Source organism: Doryrhamphus excisus, linkage group LG11 (genome assembly GCF_037039965.1).
Source record: "Doryrhamphus excisus strain RoL-2023G ecotype Guam linkage group LG11, RoL_Dexc_Guam_v1.1, whole genome shotgun sequence".
Taxonomy (NCBI): Eukaryota; Metazoa; Chordata; class Actinopteri; order Syngnathiformes; family Syngnathidae; genus Doryrhamphus; species Doryrhamphus excisus.
Window position 1 is genome coordinate 12,234,152 of NC_136367.1, and position 22,330 is coordinate 12,256,481.

Here is a 22,330-nt window from a genome sequence, read left to right on the forward strand (position 1 = left end):
ATGAGCATTGCGCATGCGTTCACGTCCTATTTCAACGTCGTGTGAGCTCTCTGTCTGGCATTGACGATCTTTGTCGTCACCGGCTAACGAGGAAGTGGATCAATTCCCGCCCTCTTTAGTTACTTGGTTTGGTTTCACTGCGTATTTGTTTTTATGAGCAGTGATGAGGCGGACAAGAAGTTCTCAAAGCAAAACTTTGCAACAAAATGAAGAAGTTCAGTCTCAAAAAGGTAAACAGCTCCTGAACGGCATCTTGACGGGACGACTTTGCGCTCTGTATTGACTCGAAATGGTCGAAATGAGACCGTGAAAACTATCTTAGTTTTATGTTAACTGACTGTAATAGCTGGGATTTTATTCGCAGTATCTTCGAATTACTTACGACCCTCACAAACGTCTGGAGGCACTGAGTAATTGAAGTTATTTGTTTTATTGAAGTTATTAGTATTTTTATTTGTCCTTAAGAAGTGGTGCACCAGTTATACAATACATATTGAATGTGCTTGAAGGTCATTGACATTAGTTAGCTACAGTTAGAACAATACATATTGAATATGGTTGGGTGTCATTGATATCAGCTACAGTGTGACATCACAAAGCTCCAGTATTCTGTAACTTATTGAAGTCAGCATTACAGGAAAAGAATGCATCATTACAAGGCTTATTTGTCATCATTGTGCTTCATTATGACAATACACAGTAGCATAGTAGGGTAGTGTACTTTTGGTACCAAAAATGGGTCAGATTCCAACAACACAAGACCGTAGTTCATTTTGGGTGCGTTACTAGACCTGTATTTTGGTTCCACAAAGAACCACAATGGTGACATGTTATTTGATGTGCACAGTTTGGCAGTGGCAGGGAGATGAAGGTCAGTGGGAACAATACTCGTCGTCGGACTGCGCCTTGTTGGACTCGGCTGTCGCCGCGGGGAGAACCACAGTCTCTCTGACTTTGGGCTCTGGCGTGGTCTACAAAGTGAACCTAAAGAATATGGTCCAAGTCAATCCTATCAGCAAGTACAAGAGGAAAATTCGCTTTCAGCCGATGAAAGCAGGTAAGGTGTTTGCGGGTGTCAAATCATTGTTTAAGTAAAAATAATATAAAAAAATTAATGACGATCTTTGATTTTCAGAAGGTTCTGGTGACACCGGTGACATTAGCACTCCAAATGATGATCCAGTTGAAGTGAAACAGGAAGAGGAGGCGAGCGATGAACAGCCAGCTGAGAGAGGCAAGAGGAAAAGAAGCCAGAGCAAGAGCGAGGGGAAATCTAACAGACGACTCAAAGGAGAAACGCAGGAAGAAGGTGTGTTTTGTTTCTTATACCTTTATCTGTACCCCACGTTAATAGCGTTTGAAACCATAAGCCCGTACATAATACATATTTGTCTTGCTTCCTTTGCTGCTGTGTTGCAACCGAACTGTTTGTGCTTATAGTACGGTGGAACGTCTTTTTGTCATTAATGGTAAATGGTCTTCACTTGCATAGCGCTTTTCCACCTCCAGGGCTCGACAATAACGATGTATCGATGGCCCGGGGCAAGTTAAAACAAAATTGGGGCAAGTAAATCCAATCAGTGATATTCCCGTCGGGCAAGTGCACTTTGGCATGCCATACTGCCAAGAGTTTTTTTAAAAGCGGTTCTTGTTGGGTGTTGGTAAAACACGGACTGCGTAATTCCGGTGCTAATTCGCGAACCAATCCTTGCAAATCTTGAAATGGACCAATCAGAATCGTTTATTTAGACCGCGGTCCGTAGTCCACAGTCCGCATTCTTGTTCTCGATCAACCAATTCACCGATCCACCGATTAGATCCAATACCAAGTGCTGATTTTGCACAAGCTACAAAATCTAGCGCTTCCATTTCTCTGTGTATTTTTCTCACCTTTGCTTCACAAATTATTGTTTGACCATTGAGCATTTTTTTCTGGATTAAAAACACTTTACTAGTACACAAATGTGTCTATTCAATAATGTTTCATTGTGGTGCACAACTTCTAAAAGGCAAAGTGCCTAGAAGTCTCTTGACAATCCAGATTTCCATGCAACGTCATGATCTATGTAGGAAAACAACCACAAGAAATGATAATCATTTCATCTTTATTTGACATTCTCATGTGATGCCACAAAAATGAGGTGATATCATTATGGCAGTCTTTTCATTTTACATGGGGCAAGTTGGGGCAAGTAGTTCTCACCTTAAGGATTCCCCATGGGTAAGTCATTTTTCTTTTTAATGTAGAGCCCTGCATCTCTTAGGTACTCAAAGCGCTTTGTTAGCACATTGACCTGCTGATGATGCATCATCAGGAGCAACTAGGGGTTCAGTATCTTGCCCAAGCATACTTTGACACGATCACGGGAGGACGGGAGATCGACCCGCAACCTCCAGGTTGGGAGATGACCATTCTATCGCCTGGGCCATGCCGTTCCAAAATGTCAGACGATAATGTACAAAAATCAAATTTTCTCCTCGGAAATAGTGTAAATCACATGGATCCATTTCAGACGTCCAGAAATATGTACAAAAACACATTTATAGAGAACAATTATGGATTTACATGCAGAAGACAATGCTAAAAGGCAAATAAAATGGGTAAAAGAACATTTAACATTTAATGAAGACTAGCAAACACAGAAATGAGGGTACGCAACGGAAGAGCCACTCAGACATTGTTTCATCCTAGTCCGTTACCAACCTAACTTTAAAAAGTGAAAGGTTAAAACTGTAGACTTGCTCTCTTAAACTTTATAGTATGCTTCAGCAGCAGGTAGAATCATAACGACACACACTTGCACGGCTCATTTTTTGTAATGTGTCTCCCTCCATGCTACCTTTTTACTCTGCTAGGCCTTCTTTCTAGAATTCAGTAGTTTCTTAATTCTTTGTCAAAGTTCTGGCACTTTAGAATGAAATGAAATGTGCAGTGCGCTTGAACGCGTCATCAGTGCAGGGTGCACAGTGCTTATTCAGCAATAAAGATCAATAAAGGTGATTTGGTGTCCCAGCTCGTCACAAAGATCAGTCAACACAAAATGTAAACATACTGTGGCAATACATTTCATTGAAAAACTAATCGTACAAAAACTAGGTTCCACCGTATAATACTATTATTCTGTCATGTGTTCGATAATGTTGCTTTTGTGTCATTGACAGAAATTGTGAAGACGGTGGTCATGAAGGGAAAAGCTCCAGTGGATACAGAATGCAAAGCCAAGCTTGGGAAGGTACGACAACTTAATTGACTCTCATCCAAAGAGAACCCCCTAAAACTATGCAAAGATGACAGTGTCAGTTTGAATGTCAGATTGAAGCATAAAGTGTAGAAAGTGAGCCTTCTTTCAGATTTACAAGATTAAATACAATCAGAAATCACTCCATACTCTTTATTGCTCTCTGGTTCTACCATATCTTACTTATTGTGTGGAAATATGGGCTAATAACTATAAAAGCAATCTTCACTCGCTAAATGTACTGCAAAAAAGGTCAGTAAGGATAATTCATAATACTAACTCCTTATTTCTAAAATCACAAATACTTTAACTTGCTGATATAGTTCATCTTCAAACAGCTAAAATAATGCACAAGGCTAAAAATAAGCAATTAGCTAAAAATGTCATCCAATACTTCTCTACAAGAGAGGAGAAATATGATCTCAGGGAAGAAGTACATTTGAAACACTTCTATGCTAGGACTACGTTATGCTAGCCATAGCATTTCAGTATGTGGAATCAAACTATGGAATGGATTGAGTAAGGAAATCAAACAATGCACAACGATGAGCCAATTCAAGAAACAATACAAGCAGTTGATGTTTGCTAAATACAAGGATGAAGAGTCTTGAACCAGTCATGATGTGCTATATATATCACTATATTGACACTTACTATGGTACCCATTATGGCATTGGATGCTCATATCACCGAGTACTTCGGTACGAGGTGCATTATTTAAAAAAAAAAAACCCTCAAACTGTATTATGGAAAGCAGGAAGTGAACAAATGTAACAGTTAGTGATTGTAAAAGTACCAGATGGAGGGGTAGGATTTAATAAGCTTTGCTTCTTCCTACTCCTTTTGGACATGTGGAACTGTGAACTGATTATGGGATGCACTCAATTGTAATCTGATGCATGTTCAAATGAAATAAAACCATTCCCATTACCAAATACATTGTTTATTGAGTGTGTGCTTGCAAGGTTGCGTGTTTCCCAGTTTTCAGACTGCATTGTTTGATTGTGTCTGCATCTCTTCTCAGGCTCATGTTTACAGTGAAGGTGGTGATGTGTACGACGTGATGATGAACCAGGTAACGTTCTCATTCGGCCTCATTCGGTGTGAGATTTGTGCAAACACGCTCTTTATTTTGTGTTTCTGCAGACCAACCTTCAGTTCAACAACAACAAATATTACTTGATGCAGCTGCTGGAGGACGACGCTTCCAAGACATTCAGTGTGTGGATGAGGTGGGGCAGAGGTCAGTGCTTCCCTCATGTCCTGTGAATCTTTGTGGGACAGTTTTTATTTACTGCATGGTGTCCTCTAGTGGGAAAAGTGGGTCAAAACAGCCTGACGGCATGCGGTGGAGATCTTTTAAAGGCCAAAGATATCTTCAAGAAGAAGTGAGAGCACCACATTTGTGTGTGTGTGTGTGTGTGTTTTTTTTTTTTTTTTTACATTTTTGGTTGTTTTGCTTTTTGATGTTTGGCTTCAGGTTTTTTGACAAAACCAAGAACGAGTGGGAGCACAGAGCGAGCTTTGAGAAGGTGCCTGGCAAGTACGACATGGTTTACATGGACTACAGTACAAGTTCAAAGGTAAATTAAGGTACAAAGAACTAAGCTGTCCAGACTTTGAACATCACTGAATAAGAGTGTCACAAATGTTCTCCCCGCAGGAAGAGAAAGAGGAACAGCCCGTGGCCAAAGTGTCAAAGAAGACCTCCAAGCTGGACATGAAGGTTCAATCTCTCCTTGAGCTCATCTGTGACCTCAAAGCCATGGAGGAGGTTGTTCTGGAAATGAAGTTTGACACTCGCAAAGCTCCCCTTGGTCAGTCCTGAATAATCACATAATAATATATAATATACAATATTTTCCGGACTGTAAGTCGCACTTTTTTTCATACGTTGGCTGTTCTAGCAACTGTTTGTTCCATAAACACTGGACACCTTTTGTGTTCATGTTTATTTTTGGTGTAGCTGAATAACCATAACCATCTTACACCTATTCAGCCTGTTCTCTATTATTACAACTTGCCTTGGTCAAGTAGTTTGTAAAATTAATTACCCGCAAAAAAATGTGACTCCAGTGATACTCCAGTGCAACTTATGTATGTTTTTTTTCTACCTAATTATGCATTTTTTGCCATGTGCAACTTATACTCCAGAGTGGCTTATAGTCCAGAAAATACGGTATATATATATACAGTGAAGAAAATAAGTATTTGAACACCCTGCTATTTTGCTATTTCTCCCACTTAGAAATCATGGAGGGGTCTGAAATTTTCATCGTAGGTGCATGTCCACTGTGAGAGAGATAAACTAAAAAGAAAAATCCAGAAATCACAATGCATGATTTTTTAACAATTTATTTGTGTGATACAGCTGCAAATAAGTATTTGAACACCTGTGTATCATCTAGAATTCTGACCCTGAAAGACCTGTTAGTCTGCCCATTAGAAGTCCACCTGCACTCCATGTATCATCCTGAATCAGATGCACCTGTTTGAGGTCGTTAGCTGCATAAAGACACCTGTCCACCCCATACAATCAGTAAGACTTTAACTTGTAACATGGCGAAGACCAAAGAGCTGTCCAAAGACACCAGAGACAAAATTGTACACCTCCACAAGGCTGGAAAGGGCTACGGAGCAATTACCAAGCAGCTTGGTGAAAAAAGGTCCACTGTTGGAGCTATCATTAGAAAATGGAAGAAGCTAAACATGACGGTCAATCTCAATCGGAGTGGAGCCCCATGCAAGATATCACCTCGTGGGGTCTCAATGATTCTAAGAAAGGTGAGGAATCAGCCCAGAACTACACGACAGGACTTGGTCAATGACCTGAAAAGAGCTGGGACCACCGTTTCCAAGGTTACTGTAGGTAATACACTAAGACGTCATGATGTGAAATCATGCATGGCACGAAAGGTTCCCCTGCTTAAACCAGCACATGTCAAGGCCCGTCTTAAGTTTGCATATGACCATTTGGATGATACAGAGGAGTCATGGGAGAAAGTTTTATGGTCAGATGAGACCAAAATAGAACTTTTTGGTCATAATTCCAATAAGCGTGTTTGGAGAAAGAAGAATGAAGAGTACAATCCGAAGAACACCATCCCTACTGTGAAGCATGGGGGTGGTAGCATCATGCTTTGGGGGTGTTTTTCTGCACATGGGACAGGACGAGTGCACTGCATTAAAGAGAGGATGACTGGGGCCGTGTATTGTGAGATTTTGGGGAACAACCTCCTTCCCTCTGTCAGAGCATTGAAGATGGGTCGTGGCTGGGTCTTCCAACACGACAACGACCCGAAGCACACAGCCAGGAAAACCAAGGAGTGGCTCCGTAAGAAGCATATCAAGGTTCTAGCATGGCCCAGCCAGTCTCCAGACCTGAACCCAATCGAAAATCTTTGGAGGGGGCTCAAACTCCGTGTTTCTCAGCGACAGCCCAGAAACCTGACTGATCTAGAGAAGATCTGTGTGGAGGAGTGGGCGAAGATCCCTCCTGCAGTGTGTGCAAACCTGGTGAAAAACTACAGGAAACGTTTGACCTCTGTAACAGCAAACAAAGGCTACTGTACCAAATATTAACATTCATTTTCTCAGGTGTTCAAATACTTATTAGCAGCTGTATCACACAAATAAATTGTTAAAAAATCATGCATTGTGATTTCTGGATTTTTCTTTTTAGTTTATCTCTCTCACAGTGGACATGCACCTACGATGAAAATTTCAGACCCCTCCATGATTTCTAAGTGGGAGAAATAGCAAAATAGCAGGGTGTTCAAATACTTATTTTCTTCACTGTGTATATATATATATATATACTATATATATATAATGATGACAGCAAATACAAGACTTGTAAACAGCAGACAGCTAACCCCCCCCCCCCCAAAAAAAAAACATCCATTCATTATTTTTCTATACCTTGTTCTCTTGTCACAATTATTGTAATTATGGCTTGTCATCAAAACACTACTGCTGCGAGTGGTTACCGCGTAGACCTCACAGCTAGGAGACCAGGGTTCAATTCCGCCCTCGACCATCTCTGTGTGGAGTTTGCATGTTCTCCCCGTGCATGCATGGGTTTTCTCCGGGTACTCCGGTTTCCTCCCACATTCCAAAAATATGCTAGGTTAATTGCCCACTCCAAATTGTCCATAGGTATGAATGTGAGTGTGAATGGTTGTTTGTCTATATGTGCCCTGTGATTGGCTGGCGAACAGTGCAGGGTGTACCCCGCCTCTCGCCCGAAGACAACTGGGATAGGCTCCCGCACCCCTTGCGACCCTCGTGAGGATAAGCGGTAGAAAATGAATGAATGAATGAAAACACTAGTGATGTGTTTTAGAGCACAAATAGAAAATGAGCACATTGTTTGAGTGGAGTACAAATTAAATGTTGTCAGTCCCATAAAACACAAATAGCTCACCTCTACTTTCTTTAATAGTGCTGGAAGTCGGGTACACCTGCGCCATCATAAAACCTGCACACTCAATTTACACTGTGTTATATTAAGAAGGACTGATTTTTTCCAGAAGTTGGCAACTGGTTACTTACCAGTTAGTTTGCAGATTTTATTATAATGGAATGTTAGTTGCTGACTGACTTTTGCCACACATTTAAGCCAAGTAGTTGACAGTAACGCGCAAATGAGCAAGTTTGCCAACCCACATTAACTCCTAAAGAGGAAGAAAGGAGACAAACACCAAAGAAGGAAAAAGGGGGGTTTTGGAGTTATAATGTGCCACCAATGAGGCCTTCCAGACGATATGGACAGAAACGTGGTGGATGGAGAGGACGGTTGTCAATTATAGTTTATTTATCAATAATACAGTGAAAATGAGGGAAGTCAATTTCAGCGTGTCCCCTTAAATTTTCTGCTGGGGCACCCAATATAACTAATATACACTGCATCCGGAAAGTATTCACAGCGCTTCACTTTTTCTACATTTTGTCATGTTACAGCCTCATTCCAAACTGTATTAAATTAATCTCTTACCTCAAAATTCTACACAAAATACTCCATTATGGCAATGTGAAAAAAGGTTTTTTTGACATGTTTTGAATTTATTAAAAATAGAAAACAAAAAAATCACATTTACATAAGTATTCACAGCCTTTGCTTAATACTTTGTTGATCCACCTTTGGCAGCAATTACAGCCTCAAGTCTTTTTGAATATGATCCCACAAGTTTAGCACACCTATCTTTAGGCAGTTTTGCCCATTCTTCTTTGCAATAAGTCTCAAGCTCCATCAGGTTGGATGGGAGACGTCTGTGCACAGCCATTTTCAGATCTCTCCAGAGATGTTCGATCAGATTCAAGTCTGGACTCTGGCTGGGCCACTCCAGGACATTCACGGAGTGGTTCTGAAGCCAATCTTATGAGATCTTGGCTGTGTGCTTCGGGTCGTTGTCCTGCTGAAAAATGAACTTTCGCCCCAGCCTGAGGTCAAGAGTGCTCTGGAGCAGGTTTTTATCCAGGATATCTCTATATATTGCTGCATTCATTTTTCCTTCTATCCTGACTAGTCTGCCAGTTCCTGCTGCTGAAAAACATCCCCACAGCATGATGCTGCCACCACCATGCTTCACTGTAGGGATGGTATTGGCCTGGTGATGAGCAGTGCCTGGTTTCCTCCAAACATGGCGCCTGGCATTCACACCAAAGAATTCAATCTTTGTCTCATCAGACCAGAGAATTTTGTTTCTCATGGTGTGAGAGTCATTCAGGTGCTTTTTGGCAAATTCCAGACGGGCTGCTATGTTCCTTTTACTAAGGAGTGGCTTTCGTCTGGCCACTCTACCATACAGGCCTGATTGGTGGATTGCTGCAGAGATGGTTGTCCTTCTGGAAGGCTCTCCTCTCTCCACAGAGGAACGCTGAAGCTCTGACAGCGTGACTATCGGGGCCTTGGTCACCTCCCTGACTAAGGCCCTTCTTCCCCGATCGCTCAGTTTAGAAGGCCGGCCAGCTCTGGTGGTTCTAAACGTCTTCCATTTACGAATAATGGAGGCCACTGTGCTCATTGGGACCTTCAAAGCAGCAGAAATTTTTCTGTATCCTTCCCCAGATTTGTGCCTCAAGACAATCCTGTCTCGCAGGTCTACAGACAGTTCTTTTGACTTCATGCTTGGTGTTTGTGCTCTGACATGCACAGTCAACTGTGGGACCTTATATAGACAGTTATTATATTTCCAAATCATGTCCAATCAACTGAATTTACTGCAGGTGGACTCCAATTAAGCTGTAGAAAGATCTCAAGGATGATCAGAGGAAAAAAGATGCACCTGAGCTCAATTTTGAGCTTCATGGCATAGGCTGTGAATACTTATGTAAATGTGATTTCTTAGTTTTCTATTTTTAATAAATTCAAAAAAAGTAAAAAAAAAACGTTTTCACATTGTCATAATGGAGTATTTAGTGTATAATTTTGAGGTAAGAGATTAAATTAATACAATTTGGAATGAGGCTGTAACATGACAAAATGTGGAAAAAGTGAAGCGCTGTGAATACTTTCCGGATGCACTGTAAGTTAGGGGCGCCTGTGCTACAAGTTATAAAAGTTAGTCTAAGTTAGCCGTGTAAATCTGAGGAGTATGGTTGTTTCTGTAGGCAAGCTGACGTTAGAGCAGATCAGCGCGGGCTACACGGCACTAAAGAGGATCGAGGCGTGTTTGAAGCGTAAAGATGGCGGCCGCGATCTGGTGGAAGCCTGCAACCAGTTCTACACCCGCATCCCGCACGACTTTGGGTAAGTCACGGAAGTAGCAACTTGTGCTTTTATATAGAGTGGTGTGAAAAAAGGGTTTTCCCCCTTCCTGTTTCCTTTTTTTTTTGCACTTTCATTAAACCGTATAACGGGGTTATAAGGGACGGTGGGGTAAAAAGGGACAATTTTCAGGAAAATGTTTTTTGAATGATTTGTTCAAGAATATATGCTTTAAAGAACAACATAAAGCAGCTTCCTGTTTAACGTGAAAAGGCAGAATTCCATTTAAAACATTTTCCCAAAAATTGTCCCTTATTGCCCCGAAAATTGTCCCTTATTACCTGCCGTCCCTTATAACCCCGTTTTACGGTACTTAAATGTTTCAAATCATGAAACAAATTTTAATATTATGTCAGTGGCAACACAACTGAACACAAAATGCAGTTTGTAAATGAAGCATTTTATTATTAAGTGAGGGAAAAAACAAATCTACATGGCCCTGTGTGGAAAAAACGATTACCCCCTAAACCCAGTAACTGGTTTGGTAGAAACAACTGCAATCAAGCGTTTGCGTTTAACTTGCAATGAGTCTCTTGGACGCTGTGGAGCAATCACCTTTTCACCCAGGGCCATTTTTTTCCCTCAGTTAGCATTCAATCCATTTTTCATTACCATTACAAAAAGATGTTCCTTCGTACTATAAGCACAAACAGTTTGGTTGCAACACAGCAGCAAAAGAAGCAAGGGGTTATGGTTTCAAACCCTATGTCATTTTTCAAAAGACATCCCTCTCAGTCACGGCCAATTTTGGCGATTATGACTTGATTTTTCAAGGAACTGGTGACACTGGTGTGTGTCCCACCTAGTCTTTGCACATGAACTAATGAAGCCTGATCGAATGAGAAACGTCTTCTAAGACAACCTGAACAGTCCAGTCGCTATGGATTGACATGTCATGAGAATGCAATGACCTGGATGAATTAGAATATTCACAGGCATATTTCATTTAAAAACTGCATTCGGTTGTGTTGTCATTGACTGATATTTAATTTTCTTTGATGATCTGAAACATGAAGTGTGACAAACGTGCAAAAAAAAGACATCAAAAGTGGGGTGTGAAACACTTTTTCACATCGCTGTACTTATGCTGTCTTGTCTCCACGTGGTGTAGACTGAAAACTCCGCCCCTCATTCGGACAGAAGAGGAACTGAAGGCTAAAATTGAGCTGTTGGAGGTAACTTAATGGAGGCGATGATCCAGATGTATGTTGATGAAGCGCTTGAATGCATGTGACAGTCACACTTGAATCCGTCTGCCCAGGCTTTGCGGGATATTCAGATTGCAGTCAAAGTGGTTCAGAACAGCGAAAACTGCGACGAGCATCCTCTGGACCGACAGTACCGCTCCCTCAACTGCCAGCTGTATCCTCTAGATCCCCTCAGCCAGGAATACAAGGTCTGTTTCTGCCATTACCACATTTAAATGCACAGTTGACCTTCCTCTTGTGTTAGCTTTCTGGTATCATCTCTTATGTTAACGGGTCAGTTTTGACCCATGTATTAAATCAGCTATAAAATACACTAAAAACAATAAGTTCTTCTAAGGCTTCCTCATCCATGAAAATGTTGGTTTTAATACCTTTGGTGTGGGCATGTAGGCCTTTTTTTGTCACTATACCCCTCCATTTCAATTTCCAAAAATGGTCAAATGAACCTCAAAAGAATCATATTAATAAATTGAAGGTTCTTTTGTTACCTGGCTATTACTGAGAGCTATAGAACACATCTCTTAAATCAATTAGTTTTATTTATTTTCTCATTTTAGTATTAATCACTAAAGAAACATCTATGGTGTTTGGGTGAATTTTGACCCATATATATTAATGTCAAGAAAAGGTAGAAAAAGTTATTGTTTTCAGCAACAGAACTTTAGTATAAACTGAAATGAAAAAGCAGAACAGGTCCAGATCTTGGTTCACTGTACTTCTTGCCATTCTTTCCATGATCCAAATCGTAAATGTGAAATCAGCCAATCAAATGAGTGAATTCCCCTCACATGTCTGGACATTGTTTTTCTGCTGGTATACTGAAAAATTGGTCAAAATGAGAATCCCCTAAAGCTTACATGATGAGAAGAGGAGCTGGTTGTCATTGTGTTGGCTAATTGTACACTTATGATCTCAGTTGTGGCTCAAAATATTGGTTTATAGTCATATTATTATAACCGGGTCGAAACCGACCCTAACAATACAGTGGTCATCATTTCAACCAGACCATTTTAAAATGTAGTAAAAATGATTTTTTTGGTTTTATTTTGTTGAAATAGAGTTTTCTGACAAAGTCAAAAAGCCTTGATGCAATAAACAAATGTTGTGTGATTCTTTTTATGCATTAAAATGTAAAACGGATCGGTGCCGACCCTAACACAAGAGGAGGGTTAAAATCTATGACGGCATATGCTGTACAAGTAATTGTCTGCTATTATGTTTTTATATATCCATATCTAGGTGATTGAAAAATACCTGCAGTCCACTCACGCCCCTACCCACTGTGACTACACTATGAGCGTGCTGGACATCTTCACGGTGGACAGAGACGGCGAGAGGGACCACTTCCTGTCACAAATACACAACAGGTCAGAGTCTATAGGAAATAATCTTTTCCAGGGTCAAACTGTGTCCATCTTAGGCCCTTATTAACTGTTATCTGTCCAATAGGATACATCAGGGGTCTCAAACTCAATTTACCTGGGGGCCACTGGAGCTAGGGTCTGGGCAAGGCTGGTCCGCATCAGGTTTTCCAAAAAAAAAAAAAAAACGCATTTATTAAAAACAGAAAAATATACAAACTTTTTCATTGCTTTGGTTCCGATTTTCTACAATAAAAGCCCTGATAAAACATTCCACTGTTCTCAAATATCTTAATTTTTAATTGCACAAAATACAATGAAAAATAAATAAACAAATCAAGAATAAAGAAAATCAATCAATCAGTAATAAATAAATATAATAATAATAATAAAACGGCAAATAATAAAAACTTAAGAAACCACATATAGTTGGTGGGTAGACAAATTATTTTTTTCAGATTAAAATTAACAAAGCATTATTAAGCCCTGTAGACATGATAAAACACGACTATATTCACATTTATACTTTTTTTATTTACAACATATTGTGCAACTGCAGGGTCTTGAGACACATGCTAACTCGCAAACTAGAGAGCTAGCGACCTAAACGGTAGCCTTCAAGTTATTTCCTTTAAACTTAAATAGCCAAAAACTTACCACTTCCACACGGATAGGGAGGATAACTATTAACAGTTATTTAACCTTTAACATGAACATTAATCAAACGTAATCATTTTTTCTGGGTACATGATACCATACAGCATCCATCAAACTTGAGGGCCGCGTGTTTGAGACCCCTGGGATAGACTGCAAATTTGTGAAGTCTCTTTGTTTGGTCATTTCTGGGTTTCAGGATGCTGCTCTGGCACGGGTCTCGCCTCTCTAACTGGGTCGGCATCCTCAGCCAGGGGCTCCGAGTGGCACCGCCCGAAGCTCCCGTCACTGGTTACATGGTAGGATAAATGTCACCACATCCTGCAAGCGACAACACTCGGACAGGACAGAACGCCACCAAGGCTAGCAACTGACGTGGCGGATATAAGCGTCTGAACATGTTCAGTTGCATTTTACATGTTGTTGTGTTCTGGGTGTGTGTGTTTGGCATTACAGCTTCTAGGCCAGTATGCACATGAATAATTGGCTAACAATGACTTTTTAGTAGGGCTGTAAAAGGATTAATCGTGGGTTTTAACTAATTAATCATGATTAATCATATTACCAATTGAATATGTCGGCTATATTATATGAATATGTCTGCTAAGCTAATCAATTTGTCCAACATGAGTCTCTTTTAATAGTAGTAAAACATTGGAATCACTTTAAACTGTGTTATTATCCGCAGTTTGTGTTCAAAGACATCACGTAATTTAAGGTAAATTGAATTTGTTCTGTGTAATTCCAGCATACTTAAATGTAACAAATTGTACATCTGAATTAATCCTTTAAGAAGACTCCTTTCTCTGAAGAAAGTATTCAGTTTTGATCTTACTGTCTGCTTTGTGGACGTAGCAGCCGTGAGCTTCCGTGTAGCGGAACTTTAAATGGCATTAAGCGGCACGTAACTCAAACTCTTTTTACGAAGAGAGTTACGAAGTGAGCGTTACGACTATCCAGTTGGTTTTTCTTTATCTTCCTGTTACACGCAAACATGCATTATTAAGCCGTTTTTGTGATGTTTGGAGTGTCCCTGAATGCATCTTGCCGTCTTGTAATGAGAATGAGAAGGATGAACGAACCAGCGACGTGTGTGTGGTGTGTGGAATTGTACTGCTGTGTGGGTTCAGGTCAGAATGAAGTAAAAACACCATGTCAGGCTCTGTGTGACACTCCATCGTACTTGATTGATTGATTGATTGATGGATTGATGTGCGCCACTCTATGACCTCAGACCTGAAGTGTGCTTGCTCTGGTGTGCATGCGTTAATTACACTACAAAATTGCATGTACCGGTAATTAATTCCATAATTTTTTTATTGCTGTTAACATGTTATTTTTGACACCCCTACTCTTTATTTAAAGTTATTTCCATAGTAATTTTAGTCAAAATATTATTTAATGTAAAGACCCTGGGAACAGTATTGATTGTAGAATATTCTATATTAGGACAGGTTGGCCTTGGTGGAGCTCTGTTCTAGACTGAGGGTCCCTGTAGTTCATATAGATGTGGTTAAAAACCCACTAAAATCATTCTTATTGTTTGTCACCTTGTGTCTCATCCAGTTCGGCAAAGGCATCTACTTTGCCGACATGTCATCAAAGAGCGCCAACTACTGTTTTGCCAGAAACCACGACCAAGTCGGGCTGCTGCTGCTCTGCGAGGTACCAGTACTTGGACTCAACATATGTGGGCCTATGAAAGGCCTGAAAACCAAATTCCAGTCTGCAGGCTGTTTTAACTGGTTTTGGTGTGCATGTGTGCAGGTCGCCCTGGGAGACTGTAACGAGCTTCTGGACTCCAACTACAATGCTAACAACCTGCCGGTTGGAAAACACAGCACCAAGGGTGTTGGACAGACTGGACCTGACCCCAAAAACTCGGTTACCCTGTAAGTAGACTCGGCGTGCTCATCGTCTTCACGGTATTCGATGTTGATCTCTGGTGTTAATTATACAGTATGTCCGCAAATAATTCTAATGCTATTAAAAATTAAAGAGGAAAAAGAAAAATCAATCCAGTCTTAATGTGGTTGATGAAACGGTAAATACCAAATGCCTCCACTAGGTAGGGAAGTTTCAGGGCTGTCCAAAATGCGGCCCAGGTGTCATTTTTAGGATTAATAATAAAATTAATTCAGTATTAATAATGAATACTATACCAATTTGCTTAATCGTCCAATAACACAAAGCTAAGATGTCAATGTTTAGCATGTGACCTATTTTCCTGTGTTGTTGTTGTTTTTTTTATGCTTTTTTCACTTTTTTGACACAGTTATTAGAATGTTGAATTCTCATGTTAAACGATGCCAGAGTTTCAGATAACGAGGTTTGTGCATTTGGAAGTGAGCCCTGAAAGACATTAGAAATGTCTCTGAACACTCAATTTCAGATATTTTTGTGATGTCACAGTGTGCCGACAGTGAGCACAAACTGTAGCATTACAGAGTGTGCCTTTTTCCACCATAGTCAGTGGTCTAGCAGAGTTTTTTTTTTAAACATGTCTCACAAAAAAAATTCCACTACCAGTGTTGTGCCAAACGCAGACCTACGTTACCAGTTCATAAACAGTAAGTCGGAGATCTTCAGCCAGTAGCTCCTAACCACTCATCAAGTAGCTCTCCAAAGGATTTATTAATTTATCATCAACTCATATACCGACAAAATTAAAAAGTGGGGTCCGGCAGTAGTCTGGAAGTCATTGGGAACACTTGGGAGTGTGGCCAGTCACAGCTGAATGGGCATGCCTGGAGGCGGGCTGTGGGTGGAATAAAATAAAACACACCGTTTTGGAAAATACACCTGGAAAGTTGCACGGTTGAAAGTGTTCCCTCCTTTGTCACCGTCTCCCAGGAACGGAGTGACCGTGCCGATGGGGCCGGGCGTGAAGACGGCGGCGGTGGCGGGCAGGGGGAGCGGTTACTTGCTCCTCTACAACGAGTTCATCGTCTACAACCCAGCCCAGACGCGCATGCGCTATCTGCTCCGTATCAAATTCAACTACTCATCGCTGTGGTGACGGACGACTCGGCTAAATAATGCAGCTGAAACAAATTTAGCTTTTTATTTAACAGAATGAGGTCATTTCAAACATCACATTGGTGATTTGATGTGTCTTACTGCTCAATATTGTTCAAGAATGTAATTAACGGTTTAAGGCCACGTCCACACAATTGCAGCTATTCTTAGAATGGTATGTTAAGGTACTGTATATAATGTCCTGTAGGTCGCTGATCACAATTTTTTGCAAAAATGCATGTGGCTTTCCCCCCCAAAATCTCCATCTTCTGCTAAATTGGCTAATTGGTTTGACAAGCATGAGCTTTTAAAAACACCAGTCTACGTATGGACACAGCCTTAATTCATTGTATAATGCAGTGAGTGTAAAAGGAGCATTGTTGATCATCCATTTTTAAACAGAAAGAAAAATAAAGGAAAATTTGAGTCTTTCACCGCCTCCCGAGCAGGTAGATGAAGATGAGCATGATGTCCAGGTAGATCATCATAGCGGCGGTGACATACTCCTCGGGATCCAGGCGGTGGCCCATCAGTCCCATCATCATCTGGCAGTCCATCATCAGGAACTGGCAATAAGACACGTCTTACAGTAAGACCCTTTCACTCATTCAGTCTGAAGGTGCCTTACCAAAGCATAGAGCAGAGCGCCTAAAGATCCGTAGCAGACTTCAGCGATGTACGAGTAGTAGAAGGTGCTGAACACGCCAAACATCAACAGGTCCACCCCCAGGATCAGCAGGAGGCCGTGACAAATGCCCATCTCATAGCGTGTCTGCAGGCAAAACAGACACAAACTAAACTAATAACTAATCTAGTCAAGGGTTAATCTTAAAAGGTATTCTTAACTGTCATACAGGTGTAATAATATAAAATGTGAACACGACTGGTAGTGTACGGCAAATAGCTTGGGCATGGGCGGGGGCCATGAGAGCCACGGGGGACTGTCAGTATTAGTGCAGACCAGTTTCTGTAAGGCTGACAGATCAAGCTCTTATTCATGCTTGGAACGATGCTGGTGCCAGCAATTCATGTAGTGGTTTGTACAAATGAATAAATACAGTATATGTTGTTAGGCTGTCAATTTAAACAACATTCTAGGTGACCTGAAATGGTTTAGATTTTTTTTTTTTTAACTCCTTCACTTCGTACTTCGGTACGAGGTACATTATTAAAAAAAAAAAAAATCACTCCATACGCTCAATTCTTCTCTGGTATAAATGTTAGCTCTTAATATACAAGTTAAGATGATGTTTAAAAAAAAATAACATCTTACTTAAAGATATTGAAGATCCAATATATTGAAAGCTCATAAGCTAATAGAAGAATGCTACGCTAAAAAGATGATTTAAAAAACATATTATCCGCAAACCCAAGTCAAATACTGCTATTTGATAAATGAAAATACATTCTGGGGGGGTCATAATGGATGATAATATGAGGTGGAAATCATCATGCATTAAAATATACAACATGAAGTAGCAAGAAATACCTCAATACTGAATAAAGTAACATTTGTTCTGGACCAAAAATCACTTCATACGCTCAATTTTTCTCTGGTATTACAATATATAAAAGTTATTGTGTGCGAGAACAACCTTTAGCATATCAATATGTGCAATCAAGTTATGGAAGCCAAACAATGTATTATTGGGACTTCTGTACTCTAAATTGAATTATGTTTCTGTCAACTATTAACCCTTTCACCTCGTACTTCGGTACGAGGTACATTATTAAAAAAAAACAAAAAACCTTAAACTGTATTATGGAAAGCAGGAAGTGAACAAATGTAACAGTGATTGTAAAAGTACCAGATGGAGGGGTAGGATTTAATAAGCTTTGCTTCTTCCTACTCCTTTTGGACATGTGGAACTGTGAACTGATTATGGGATGCACTCAATTGTAATCTGATGCATGTTCAAATGAAACAAAACCATTACCATTACCTTCCAGAGTGGGAAAATCTGAAACTGCCGGACAAGCAACCCGCTTGTTTGGGAAAGCGATTATGTCACGTGACCAGACATAACATCGTAATATTTTGACTGTAATGACTGACCATAGCGGACATTCTCCTGATATTTTGTTGTCTCAAACTTTAAAATGGAAGTAATGTGACAGAAAATAACTGAAAGTGACTAATATGATATCTGTTGTCGTGTTTCTATTTGGATAAAGAACCTTTTCGGAGCATAGTCAGGGATTTGTGTCTCTTGACCTGTGTGGAGAAAGCGATGATGGTGAAGGAGATGACCAGCGTTGACGCCATGGTGATGACCACAGATCTGGTGTTGTGGTAGGAGGCCATGGTTCCAACCACGTATGAGAGGCTGACAGTGATGATGGCCTGCAAACACAAAATATCTACCAGGAATATGAAACGTGACAATGTTTGGTTGTTTGCTGGCTGAGAGATGAGGGTGAGAATAATGGAGGACCTTGTGTGTGTGGACCCTTGAAGATGTTCAAATAAGTGTCATGAATATAACGCTTGGCTAAGGGATTTAGTTTCAATTGGAAAAAAGCAGTGGCTCTAGTTGTGAACCATGGTGAACACCAGCTTTAAAGCATAATCAGATTAAAACATCCATAACTGCTAAATTTAGCATCTTTGAAGTAGGCGATCTGCGGTAGGCGGTGCATGATGTCTGTGGGTGACCCACCAGGCCCACAATGTTCCAGGGGTGACGGCGACTGAAGGACTTGCAGCAGCTGAGGGTGATGGCGACCACCGCGAAGATGCAGAAGGAGCTGATGTAGGCCCACAAGTTGGCCTGCACCACCTTCTTGACGACGTCGGAGAAGGTGAAGACACACACCACTGTGAAGGTGAACACCAGCTGGAGGGTCAGGATGCTGAACACCTGCATGGGGAGACATGCATTGTTATGACATTTACGTAATGCGCACGAACGCTTCATGGGAACAACCGCAGCAGGTACGTAGTACAGTGCAGAAGAAAGGTGAGTCAATTTAAGCTTTAACGAATAATGTGTCTTCTTCAGGCATTACGGCCATTTTGTTCAGCGGCCCTTGAACACACCATGAATGGGTACGTGAAGGAAAGGTTTGGGAACCACACGATAACACTCGAGATGCAGACCTGCACCGGCTAATAACATAGTACATGTTGTGTTTACCGGCGGTCGAGTGGTTAGCGCGCAGACCTCACAGCTAGGAGACTAGGGTTCAATTCCACCCTCGGCCATCTCTGTGTGGAGTTTGCATGTTCTTCGGTCCCTACTGAACAACTGAGCTGAATCGAATCTAATCATTGTAGGAGTCACTGTTATTGCAAATGTTGATCTGAAATCAAAACGTTAAGCTAGCATAAGGATTTGGAGAAGAAGGAGCCAGTCATGTGTTAAAAATAGACATTTGTATGGGCATATCAGGCAGCACGGCGGTCGAGTGGTTAGCGCGCAGACCTCACAGCTAGGAGACCTGAGTTCAATCCCACCCTTGGCCATCTCTGTGTGGAGTTGCATGTTCTTCCCGTGCATGCGTGGGTTTTCTCCGGGTACTCCGGTTTCCTCCCACATTCCAAAAACATGCTAGGTTAATTGGCCACTCCAAATTGTCCATAGGTATGAATGTGAGTGTGAATGGTTGTTTGTCTATATGTGCCCTGTGATTGGCTGGCCACCAGTCCAGGGTGTACCCCGCCTCTCGCCCAAAGACAGCTGGGATAGGCTCCAGCACCTCCCGTGACCCTCGTGAGGAAAAGCGGTAGAAAATGAATGAATGTGTTTACATTGCTGCAATTTTGGATCAAATCTGGATCCAGCATCAATTTCCACAACAGCAAATTCATAAAAAAACACCAACCTTCCGAACAAATGCCCTCCTGACAGCCTTGTCCTGGAAAGCAGGCGACTCGTAAAGCGGAACGACTTCCGGCGCAGACTCTGGTTTCGTATCGGGGGAGGACTCGCATTCCGCCGTGTCACCTTTAACCTCGGGGTCTCCGGACAGGTCTTCGGAGTATGGGGGCGGCGGCTGCTGTTGTTGCTCCTCTTCATTGTACGGTGGTGGTGGCGGCGTGGACACATCCACAAATGTGGGCTCCACCAATGTCTCTGCTTGCTCAGACATTCTACGACAAAACAAACTAAATCAATACATCATATTAGCAATAAATACATGAAATTAATTTCAGCCAGGGTGAGGATGTTGGCCAAGAGCGTTGCGTCATGTCACAAAGCAAGCCAGTACGTCCTGGGATGTTGCAGCATCCACGCATTACAGTTGATTTAGGACAATTTATGCTCAACATTTCTAAGTGGAGGACATCATGTGACCAACATTATTAAATAAGCCAACCAGTGAAGGCGTTGAAGAGGCCGCTCTTGCCATTGCAATTGTTTACAAATCAGTTTTGGGTTTATTAAAAATGTTTTCATGTTGAAAACACCACGTTTGAATAATCAGTAATATAACATGGAATATTAGTCAAATGTTTGACCCAAGACAATTTATTTAATAAACATATTCCCCATCTTGTAACAAAACAAGAGCTCAACAGATTGAATAATTAATTATTCATCATAATCATCATCATGAGTCGTTCTCGCTCTTACCTTTTGTGTCGAAGTGTCCTAGTAATGATGGCTGACGTGCAAGAACACTTCCTGACAGTTTTTAGGGGGTAGAAAAAAAATAACTGATGAGGAAACTGGAAACTCCACTTCTGCTTCACACTTTTTTGTACACAATTATCACAATAGTGACATTCAATGTTCAATTAATCATCAAACATGACATGAAGGTCAGAGAAGAAATGGTCACACTAAAAAGATGGTTTGATGATAATAGATTGTCCTTGAACCCCTTTAGTAAAACTAAAATCATACTGTTTTGTAACAGCAGAAAGGACACGTACCAGCAAATACAAATAGACGGTGCAGACATTGAAAGGGTGAAGGAAAATACATTTCTGGGGATCACAATAGATGAAAATATGAGCTGGAAACCTCATATTACAAATATACAACATAAGGTGGCCAGAAATATTTCAGTATTGAACAAAGCAAAATTTGTTCTCAATCAGAAATCACTCCACACTCTTTATTGCTCTCTGGTTCTACCATATCTTACTTATTGTGTGGAAATATGGGCTAATAACTATAAAAGCAATCTTCACTTGCTAAATGTACTGCAAAAAAGGTCAGTAAGGATAATTCATAATACTAACTCCTTATTTCTAAAATCACAAATACTTTAACTTGCTGATATAGTTCATCTTCAAACAGCTAAAATAATGCATAAGGCTAAAAATAAGCAATTAGCTAAAAATGTCATCCAATACTTCTCTACAAGAGAGGAGAAATATGATCTCAGGGAAGAAGTACATTTGAAACACTTCTATGCTAGGACTACGTTATGCTAGCCATAGCATTTCAGTATGTGGAATCAAACTATGGAATGGATTGAGTAAGGAAATCAAACAATGCACAACGATGAGCCAATTCAAGAAACAATACAAGCAGTTGATGTTTGCTAAATACAAGGATGAAGAGTCTTGAACCAGTCATGATGTGCTATATATATCACTATATTGACACTTACTATGGTACCCATTATGGCATTGGATGCTCATATCACCGAGTACTTCGGTACGAGGTACATTATTAAAAAAAAATCCAAAAAACCTTAAACTGTATTATGGAAAGCAGGAAGTGAACAAATGTAACAGTCAGTGATTGTAAAAGTACCAGATGGAGGGGTAGGATTTAATAAGCTTTGCTTCTTCCTACTCCTTTTGGACATGTGGAACTGGGAACTGATTATGGGATGCATTCAATTGTAATCTGATGCATGTTCAAATGAAATTAAACCATTACCAATATATTTGGGGTGGAATCGCTTCTGGATTAGATTTGTGTAAATATAGTAATAGTATATAGTGATATAGAGTGAAACATTTGATCACCCTTGTTTCCATTTTAATGCCTTAATGTACAACGAAAGGTACATTTCTTGTACATTTGGTAACTTTCAATGCTTTTCATGAAATTAACCAAAATCATTTCAGTTCTGGTTGTTTGTCTATATGTGCCCTGTGATTGGCTGGCCACCAGTCCA

The 22,330-nt window shown here is 40.6% G+C and overlaps 2 protein-coding genes across 3 annotated transcripts; one reads left to right on the forward strand and one right to left on the reverse strand.

The window, feature by feature from the left end:
* Nucleotides 1-71: 71 nt before the first annotated feature.
* On the forward strand, nucleotides 72-16,680 carry parp2 (poly (ADP-ribose) polymerase 2). 2 transcript variants are annotated; one of them, XM_058081810.2, is made up of 17 exons: nucleotides 72-230; nucleotides 848-1,057; nucleotides 1,136-1,309; nucleotides 3,163-3,233; nucleotides 4,264-4,314; nucleotides 4,386-4,482; nucleotides 4,552-4,627; nucleotides 4,720-4,822; nucleotides 4,903-5,056; nucleotides 9,852-9,990; nucleotides 11,120-11,183; nucleotides 11,270-11,404; nucleotides 12,456-12,583; nucleotides 13,431-13,530; nucleotides 14,798-14,896; nucleotides 14,999-15,123; nucleotides 16,085-16,680. In XM_058081810.2, exons 1-17 carry the CDS (start codon nucleotides 164-166, stop codon nucleotides 16,248-16,250), a joined length of 1,959 nt encoding a protein of 652 aa, XP_057937793.2. In that variant the 5' UTR covers nucleotides 72-163; the 3' UTR covers nucleotides 16,251-16,680. The 2 variants fall into 2 exon arrangements, with proteins under 2 accessions (XP_057937793.2, XP_078650882.1); XM_078794756.1 differs by having other exon boundaries at nucleotides 1,139-1,309.
* On the reverse strand, nucleotides 16,288-20,856 carry LOC131135666 (protein lifeguard 1). Its single transcript, XM_058081853.2, has 6 exons — nucleotides 20,827-20,856; nucleotides 20,075-20,342; nucleotides 18,910-19,110; nucleotides 18,465-18,593; nucleotides 16,878-17,021; nucleotides 16,288-16,815 (listed from the first exon to the last, which is right to left on the reverse strand). The coding sequence occupies exons 2-6, from the start codon at nucleotides 20,339-20,341 to the stop codon at nucleotides 16,681-16,683; spliced, it is 876 nt and encodes a 291-aa protein (XP_057937836.2). The 5' UTR covers nucleotide 20,342; nucleotides 20,827-20,856; the 3' UTR covers nucleotides 16,288-16,680.
* Nucleotides 20,857-22,330: the final 1,474 nt, after the last annotated feature.

Coding starts and splice junctions, on each gene's coding strand:
- parp2 (XM_058081810.2), top strand. CDS start 164: ATGAGGCGGACAAGAAGTTCTCAAAGCAAAACTTTGCAACAAAATGAA. Junction 4,483..4,551: donor GTGGATGAGGTGGGGCAGAG/GTCAGTGCTTCC, acceptor GGTGTCCTCTAG/TGGGAAAAGTGGGTCAAAAC. Junction 12,584..13,430: donor CTGTCACAAATACACAACAG/GTCAGAGTCTAT, acceptor TCTGGGTTTCAG/GATGCTGCTCTGGCACGGGT.
- LOC131135666 (XM_058081853.2), bottom strand. CDS start 20,341: ATGTCTGAGCAAGCAGAGACATTGGTGGAGCCCACATTTGTGGATGTG. Junction 17,022..18,464: donor TCATCGCTTTCTCCACACAG/GTCAAGAGACAC, acceptor TTTTGCCTGCAG/ACACGCTATGAGATGGGCAT. Junction 16,816..16,877: donor GCGCTCTGCTCTATGCTTTG/GTAAGGCACCTT, acceptor TCTTATTGCCAG/TTCCTGATGATGGACTGCCA.